The sequence below is a fragment of the Monodelphis domestica genome, chromosome 1 (genome assembly GCF_027887165.1).
Source record: "Monodelphis domestica isolate mMonDom1 chromosome 1, mMonDom1.pri, whole genome shotgun sequence".
Classification (NCBI taxonomy): domain Eukaryota; kingdom Metazoa; phylum Chordata; class Mammalia; order Didelphimorphia; family Didelphidae; genus Monodelphis; species Monodelphis domestica.
In genome coordinates, this window is record NC_077227.1 from 738,573,233 (window position 1) to 738,581,815 (window position 8,583).

General features: G+C 42.4%; 1 protein-coding gene across 2 annotated transcripts in view; it reads right to left on the reverse strand.

Moving 5' to 3' along the window:
• The window catches only part of LOC130456827 (C-type lectin domain family 4 member K-like), a 6,270-nt gene extending 2,482 nt beyond the window's left edge, over nt 1–3,788 (reverse strand). Inside the window, exons 1-3 of one of the 2 annotated variants that reach the window (XM_056814093.1) lie at nt 3,445–3,788; nt 3,000–3,151; nt 377–495 (exon numbers count right to left, since the gene is read on the reverse strand). In XM_056814093.1, coding sequence (XP_056670071.1) covers nt 377–495; nt 3,000–3,151; nt 3,445–3,520 — 347 coding nt within the window. In that variant the 5' untranslated portion in view covers nt 3,521–3,788. Of the gene's footprint in view, nt 496–2,999; nt 3,152–3,444 lie in introns of both variants that reach the window. The other variant, XM_056814095.1, reaches the window with a different exon arrangement.
• Between the last annotated feature and the right edge of the window lie 4,795 nt (nt 3,789–8,583).

The window sequence follows — 8,583 nt, forward strand, 5'->3', positions numbered from 1 at the left end:
GAGGCCTCAGGGACATTCTGTCTCTAGTCCTCTAAATTCTTCCAGAGACATCCTAAGTAGCTCTGTGTTTCCACCCGCCTTCAGCCTTGCTGGGGCCCCTCTAAGCAGTCAGAGAATTCCATCAGACTTAGGACTTGCGTCTTATTTTCACCCCAGTGTGTTTCTTGAGACCAAACTCCAGGGGAGGCTCACCCACGTGTGGTGCCGACAGAACATACATGTCCCCAGAAAGCAGACAAACAGCAGCAGGGCAAACATAGAGTTCCTGCCTCTGCCTTGGCCATTAGTCTGAACTTCCCCTAGGCCCAACTCCCAGAGTCTCCACAGGGCTTTGGCAGATGGACGGCCCAGGGGAGATGGGCCAGGCTGGACTCACTCTTGGGTCTGGTCTTCATCAAACACGGTCCCATCTGTCCAGTGGAACGTCCTTTGATCTCCCCTTCTATTCAGGCCATTCCAGTACCAGACACCATTCCCTTTCTTATAAAGAAATTCCTAGAGAGCGAGAAGAGAGCGCTTTTAACAAGGAGGCATCGGGGGATGTTTGGGCATCCACTGGTGGCTGGGATGCTCAGGAGTGTCCTCTCTCTCTCCATGTGTGTATGTTTTTAAGCTCAGGTGTCTGACCAAACCACTTCCCTGGTCAATAAGCTTCAATGCCTCTCTCATGGACTTCTAGGATCATACACAGACCCTGTAGCTTCAAGCAAGCCCCTTATTTTACTCAATTTCCTCATCTTTAAAATGAGGGATTCGTCTAGAATGACCCGGAGGCTCCTTCCATCTCTAAATCTATGACTCTAGGATCCCCTCTGTGGTGTTTAAGGCTTTTGTCCCCTGACTCCAGCTTCCCTTTTCAGCTGTATTATCTGTTACTTCCTTCATGGATTTCTGGCCCAACTATTTGGTTTTTCTTTTGTTCTTCACGTAGTACGCAACATTTCCTCTCTCTGAGTCTTCGAAAATCATTTTTTCTCAGTCCTGCCATATGGAATCTCTCTGCCTAGCACATCTCTTTTTGTAGAAGCTCCAAATTAGAAACCAAGAGGGTGTCCATGTATTGGGGACTGGCTAAACAAAGAGTTGTATATGAATGAAATATATTATTTTTCCATGAGAAATGACGAAACAGACAGCTTCCGAGGAAATGGAAGACTTCTGGGAACTGATGCCAAGTGACATGAGAACTAGAAGAGCCATCTATATGCAATGATGACCCCATTATAGAGAAAATCAACTTTGAAAAACATTAACTATTTGATGAATACAGGGAAGAACCATGACGCTCACCATACTGAAGGTGAATCATGTCATTCCTCTCCCTCGGAGAGAGCGTGAATGGAAACCACAAAATAAGCCTTACGTTTCTGAACTTGGCCAACTAGACAGAAATGAGAAAGTGAAGAGGGGCAGTGCTTTGGGAGGGGTCTCTTTTGAACGTATTGGATTTGAGATGTTTGGGGACATCTAGTTCAAGATGTCCAGTAGGTAGTTGGTGATGCAGGGCTGAGGAGTTTATGATTAGATTCATAGATTTGGGGATCCTATGCAGAGTGACAATAATTAAGACCACGAGAACTGATGAGTCCCTGAGAAAGAACGTTGAGAGATATGGGGATCCACGATGGATTTTTGGAGGACCTCTGGGCTTAGGAGGTGGATAATCCAGCAAAGGAGACAGTGAGGGAGCAGTCAGACATATAAAGGGAGAGCCAGGGTCAGTGTATGCAGGAAGAAGAGGTAGTTGAGTGTCAAAAACTCTAGAGGGGTAAATAAAGTTGAGGATCGAGGAAAAGTCATCAAATTTAGCAATGAGGAGATCTTTGGTTCCCTTGGAGAGAGCAGGGCAGTTGGGTGGTAAAGCTGGAGGGCAGGCTGACAAGGGTTTGAGAAGAGAGAGGATGTGAAACTGAGACATTAAGTGGATGGCATGGGGAGATTCCACTGCCTCTCTGTTTATTCTTATCTGTCTGGAGGAACTGACTGAGTTTGAGCATCCTCCATATTCTTGGTCCAGTGATTTACAGAATCAATTGGAGAGAGGGAAGGGACCTCATGCAGCCCAACCCAATCCTGAAAATCTATCCATCCCAGACAAATGGTCTGCCAGTCTCTGATCCCATCACTTTCCTGAATCTCACCTGTACCAATGGTAGCTTAAGCTTGACTTAGGAGAGCCCAGCGGTCTGTCAGCTGTTTCTGATTTGTCATTTGCTAGCACATGTCTGTCATAGGCCATCCTTCTAAATACTTAATCCTTAAGTATGGGTGTAGAAATTCCTGTTTTTGTTAGACTAAGTAGGGTGGAGTAATCTAAACTCTCCTCCTCCCAAGGCAGCTTGTTCCAGTGGGAGACATTGTTAGGAAGTTTCTCCTAGAGTAAACCTGGATTTTTCTATTTGGAACTTTTCTACATGACTCTTACGTCCCTCTAGTGCTGTGCAGAATGAGGCTAACCCTCCCCATCCTCTTCAAATACTTAGAGAAGCCTCTGCCACACTGAATCTTCTCCAGGTTCAACATTTCTTCTTCCACCATCAGATTCTTATATGTCAAGGTCTCCAAGTTCCTCACCTTCCTAGATTATTACCTTTTTAAACTGAGGTGACCAGAATGGAATGCAGCACCCTATAGGTGGTCCAAACAAGATAGAGGATAATTCTCCTGGACAATTTGCCCCTCTGAGTGATTATGAATAAATCCTGTGTTTTGATCAACTGTATGTGAGATTGTGTCTTTGACCTCAGATCAGGAAGATCTGAGTTCAAATCCTACCTCAGAAATGAACTAGTTGTATAATCCTGGGCAAGATGCTTACTGTTTCTTCTGTAAAATGGGGATAATCATAACATCAGCCTCCCAGGGACATTGAGAGGATAAAATGAGAAACCATGGAAATTGCTTTCTAGACTTTACAAATGGTAACTATTGTTAGTAGTAATAAATATAAGACTTGGTTGGCAAAAGGGTGAAGTGGCTTTCTCATGGACACAACTGACCTGCTCTTCCATCGAGGTCACTGATGTCAGATGGGAGCCACTGGACACACAGAACCGCTCAGCCTCAGTCCAGGACTTTTCCATACAGGAAAAGTAGTAGAGATTTCCCTTGTAGACAGTATACCTTTCTGATAGTTTCTGCACTAGGATTTCTTGGGAACAAAAAAGGAGTAAGAGTGAGACAAGAATGGGTGATTGGCCAGTTTTGGTGCAGAGAAATCACAGCTGTTCTCTCAGGGCCTCATCAGAGGCCCCTGAACTTCTGACCAGGCAGAGAGAGGACGCTTGGTGGGGCAGGAAGGAGGAGCCAGCTGACCAGAATGAGGGATAGTCAGGAAGCCAGGAGAACAGAGATCTGGCAGACCTCCCTGCGTGAGGATGAGGGATGGAGGCCTGGAATGGGGATGGGAATCAGTGGAAAGGGTGGCTATGGGAGGCAACTCACCATTTTGGCCCTTCAGGTCTGTAATGGAGGCATTAGCTCTCTCCAAGTGAGCTTTCCACAGAAGTGTTGACATCATGTGGTCAGTTTTCCCACGGAGATCTAGAACCAAAGGATCACGGTGTCAGTCTAGGGCTGGTCAGTTCAAATCAGGTCAATCCAGTCCTGAAGGCTTATGCTAGGCACTGGAGATACAAAGACAAAGATGAAAGAATTGCCACCTTTGAGGAGCTCACAATCTGCTGGAGGAGGTGAGAAGTGGGGGAAGACGGGAGAACAACAGACATCAATACACAGAGAAATTTCTGGGAAGAAGGATGGACGGAATGCTAGCAACATGTGACAAAAGGCATCCTCAGAAGTGGTACCTGAGACTTCCGGTTAAGATGGCGGCTTAGAGAAAGCTGAAGTTCTGATCTCCGGAAAACCCTTCCCGACCGATCTCAAACTAGAAGCTCCTAAGGCGCCGAAATTCAAAACGATCAACAGCACAGACCCTGGGAACCCTCCTCCTGGACCTGGACCCGGTTCAAAAGGTGCGGCTCCCCTTAAAAGCCAGAACCCGAGATCCCTCGGACCTCAGGGGTAGGAGCGCAGAGTCCAAGGCTCCCGGAAGCGGCAGCCGCACCGGGCTCAGAGAGCAGGGTCTGAGGAACAACAACCCTCAGGGTCTTCTACCCAAGTCCCAGTCCGGGTGAAAGTTACTGCCTGGGGCCTCCGCTGCAGAGGGCTGGTCAAAACAACAGCAACCCTCAGGGCGGGCAAGACAGCCTCACGGGCTGGATCCTGCTATCCAAGTCTCAGTGAAAGTCTGTGCTCTCGGAGCTTGGGGAAGCGGCAGCCCATCCCCCCGCAGGCCGACGAAACAGCCTCACGGCCAGCGATTCTGAAGGCAACTTCCGGAAATCGAGCCAGGGGGAGAGTGTGGCCTCGTGGTCCGACCCTTCCATTCCAGTTCCAGTGAGGCATATTCAGTTTAACCCAGGGAACGCTCATAGAACCAACATCTGCCCAGGACTAAAGCCTCTGATCACCAGACAAAGACAAGAAAAGCCAATCCTCCACGTTCAGAGATGACAAACTCCACAGAAGCACAGAAGCCCCAAAATACCAAGAAAAATAAGAAGAAAGGGGCGACTCTGGACACATTCTATGGAGCCAAAATACAAAATACAGAGCAGATAGAAGAAGATATACAAGAAAATTCTCCAAAATCTTCCAAAGGAAATAGAAACTCTCCACAAACACATGAAGAATTTGAATCAGAAAGGACCAAAAAGATGGAAGCCCTCTGGGAGGAAAAGTGGGAAATGATGCAAAAGAAATTCACGCATCTACAAAACCAGTTTGACCAAACTGTAAAAGAAAACCAGGCTTTAAAGCAAGAACTAATAAAGCAAAGCCAAAACACCAAGAAATTAGAAGAGAACATAAAATATCTCACCGACAAGGTGATAGATCTGGAAAACAGGGGGAGAAGAGAAAATTTAAGAATAATTGGACTCCCAGAAAAGCCAGAAATAAACACCAAACTGGACATGGTGATACAAGATATAATCAAAGAAAATTGCCCAGAGATTCTAGAACAAGGGGGCAATACAGCCACTGACAGAGCTCACAGAACACCTTCTACACTAAACCCCCAAAAGACAACTCCCAGGAATGTAATTGCCAAATTCCAAAGCTATCAAACAAAAGAAAAAATCCTACAGGAAGCCAGAAAAAGACAATTTAGATATAAAGGAATGCCAATCAGGGTCACACAAGACCTTGCAAGTTCTACGCTGAATGATCGTAAGGCATGGAACATGATCTTCAGAAAGGCAAGAGAGCTGGGTCTCCAACCAAGAATCAGCTACCCAGCAAAACTGACTATATACTTCCAAGGGAAAGTATGGGCATTCAACAAAATAGAAGACTTCCAACTTTTTGCAAAGAAAAGACCGGAGCTCTGTGGAAAGTTTGATACCGAAAATCAAAGAGCAAGGAATACCTGAAAAGGTAAATATTAAGGAAAGGGGAAAAATGTTATCTTCTTTTACTCAAACTCTCTTCTATAAGGACTACATTTATATCAACCTATGTATACTAATATGTGGGGAAAATGTAATGTATAAATAGGGGGTAAAGAAAGACCAAATAGAATAATGGTTCTCACACAAAGATTCACAGGGGAAGGGGAGGGGAAGAAAACTCCTATAAGAAGGAGAGGAAGAGAGGGGGGGGTTTACTTAAACCTCAATCTCAGGGAAATCAACTCTGAGAGGGAAAAACATCCAGATCCATTGGGATCTTGAATTCTATCTTACCCAACAAGGGTAAGGAGAAGGGAAAACCAAGGGGGGGAGGGGGAGAGGGAGAACAAAAAGGGAGGAAAGAGAGGGGGGAGGGGGAGGGAACAAAAAGGGAGGGACTAAAAAGGGAAACATCAAGGGAGGGGACAAGGGGGACTGATTCAAAGTAAATCACTGGACTAAAAGGTAGAGCCGAAGAAGAAAAGGTTAGAATTAGGGAAGGCAATCAAAATGCCAGGGAGTCCACAAATGACAATCATAACTTTGAACGTGAATGGGATGAACTCACCCATAAAACGTAGACGAATAGCAGAATGGATTAGAATCCAAAACCCTACCATATGTTGTCTTCAAGAAACACACATGAGGCGGGTTGACACCCACAAGGTCAGAATTAAAGGATGGAGTAAGACCTTCTGGGCCTCAACTGATAGAAAGAAGGCAGGAGTGGTAATCATGATATCTGATAAAGCCAATGCAAAAATAGACCTGATCAAAAGGGATAGGGAAGGTAATTATATTTTGTTAAAAGGGACTCTAGACAATGAGGAAATATCATTAATCAACATGTATGCATCAAATAATATAGCACCCAAATTTCTAATGGAGAAACTAGGAGAATTGAAGGAAGAAATAGACAATAAAACCATACTAGTGGGAGACTTAAACCAACCATTATCAAATTTAGATAAATCAAATCAAAAAATAAATAAGAAAGAGGTAAAAGAAGTGAATGAAATCTTAGAAAAATTAGAATTAATAGACATATGGAGAAAAATAAATAGGGATAAAAAGGAATACACCTTCTTCTCAGCACCACATGGCACATTCACAAAAATTGACCATACATTAGGTCACAGAAACATAGCACACAAATGCAAAAAAGCAGAAATAATGAATGCAGCCTTCTCAGATCACAAGGCAATAAAAATAATGATTAGTAATGGTACACGGAAAACCAAATCTAAAACCAATTGGAAATTAAACAATATGATACTCCAAAACCGTTTAGCTAAAGAAGAAATCATAGAAACAATTAATAATTTCATCAAGGAAAATGACAATGGCGAAACATCCTTTCAAACCTTTTGGGATGCAGCCAAAGCGGTAATCAGAGGCCAATTCATATCCCTGAAAGCTCATATTAACAAACAAGGGAGAGCAGAGATCAATCAATTGGAAATGCAATTGAAAAAACTCTAAAGCGATCAAATTAAAAACCCCCAGCAGAAAACCAAATTAGAAATCCTAAAAATTAAGGGAGAAATTAATAAAATCGAAAGTGATAGAACTATTGATTTAATAAATAAGACAAGAAGCTGGTACTTTGAAAAAACAAACAAAATAGACAAAGTACTGGTCAATCTAATTAAAAAAAGGAAGGAAGAAAAGCAAATTCACAGCATTAAAGATGAAAAGGGGGACAGCACCTCCAATGAGGAGGAAATTAAGGCAATCATTAGAAATTACTTTGCCCAATTATATGGCAATAAATACACTAATTTAGGAGAAATGGATGAATATATACAAAAATACAAACTGCCTAGACTAACAGAAGAGGAAATAGAATTCTTAAATAATCCCATATCAGAAATTGAAATCCATCAAGCCATCAAAGAACTTCCTAAGAAAAAATCCCCAGGGCCTGATGGATTCACCTGTGAATTCTATCAAACATTCAGAGAACAGTTAACCCCAATACTATACAAACTATTTGACATAATAAGCAAAGAGGGAGTTCTACCAAACTCCTTTTACGACACAAACATGGTACTGATTCCAAAACCAGGCAGGTCAAAAACAGAGAAAGAAAACTATAGACCAATCTCCCTAATGAATATAGATGCAAAAATTTTAAATAGGATACTAGCAAAAAGACTCCAGCAAGTGATCAGAAGGATCATTCACCATGATCAAGTAGGATTCATACCAGGGATGCAGGGCTGGTTCAACATTAGGAAAACCATCCACATAATTGACCACATCAACAAGCAAACTAGCAAGAACCACATGATTATCTCAATAGATGCAGAAAAAGCCTTTGATAAAATACAACACCCATTCCTATTAAAAACACTAGAAAGCATAGGAATAGAAGGGTCATTCCTAAAAATAATAAACAGTATATATCTAAAACCAACAGCTAATATCATCTGCAATGGGGATAAACTAGATGCATTCCCAATAAGATCAGGAGTGAAACAAGGATGCCCATTATCACCTCTACTATTTGACATTGTACTAGAAACACTAGCAGTAGCAATTAGAGAAGATAAAGAAATTGAAGGTATCAGAATAGGCAAGGAGGAGACCAAGTTATCACTCTTTGCGGATGACATGATGGTCTACTTAAAGAATCCTAGAGATTCAACCAAAAAGCTAATTGAAATAATCAACAACTTTAGCAAAGTTGCAGGATACAAAATAAACCCACATAAATCATCAGCTTTTCTATATATCTCCAACACAGCTCAGCAGCAAGAACTAGAAAGAGAAATCCCATTCAAAATCACCTTAGACAAAATAAAATACCTAGGAATCTACCTCCCAAAACAAACACAGGAACTATATGAACACAACTACAAAACACTCGCCACACAACTAAAACTAGACTTGAACAATTGGAAAAACATTAACTGCTCATGGATAGGACGAGCCAATATAATAAAAATGACCATCCTACCCAAACTTATTTATCTATTTAGTGCCATACCCATTGAACTACCAAAATACTTCTTCACTGATTTAGAAAAAACCATAACAAAGTTCATTTGGAAGAACAAAAGATCAAGGATATCCAGGGAAATAATGAAAAAAAACACATATGATGGGGGCCTTGCAGTCCCAG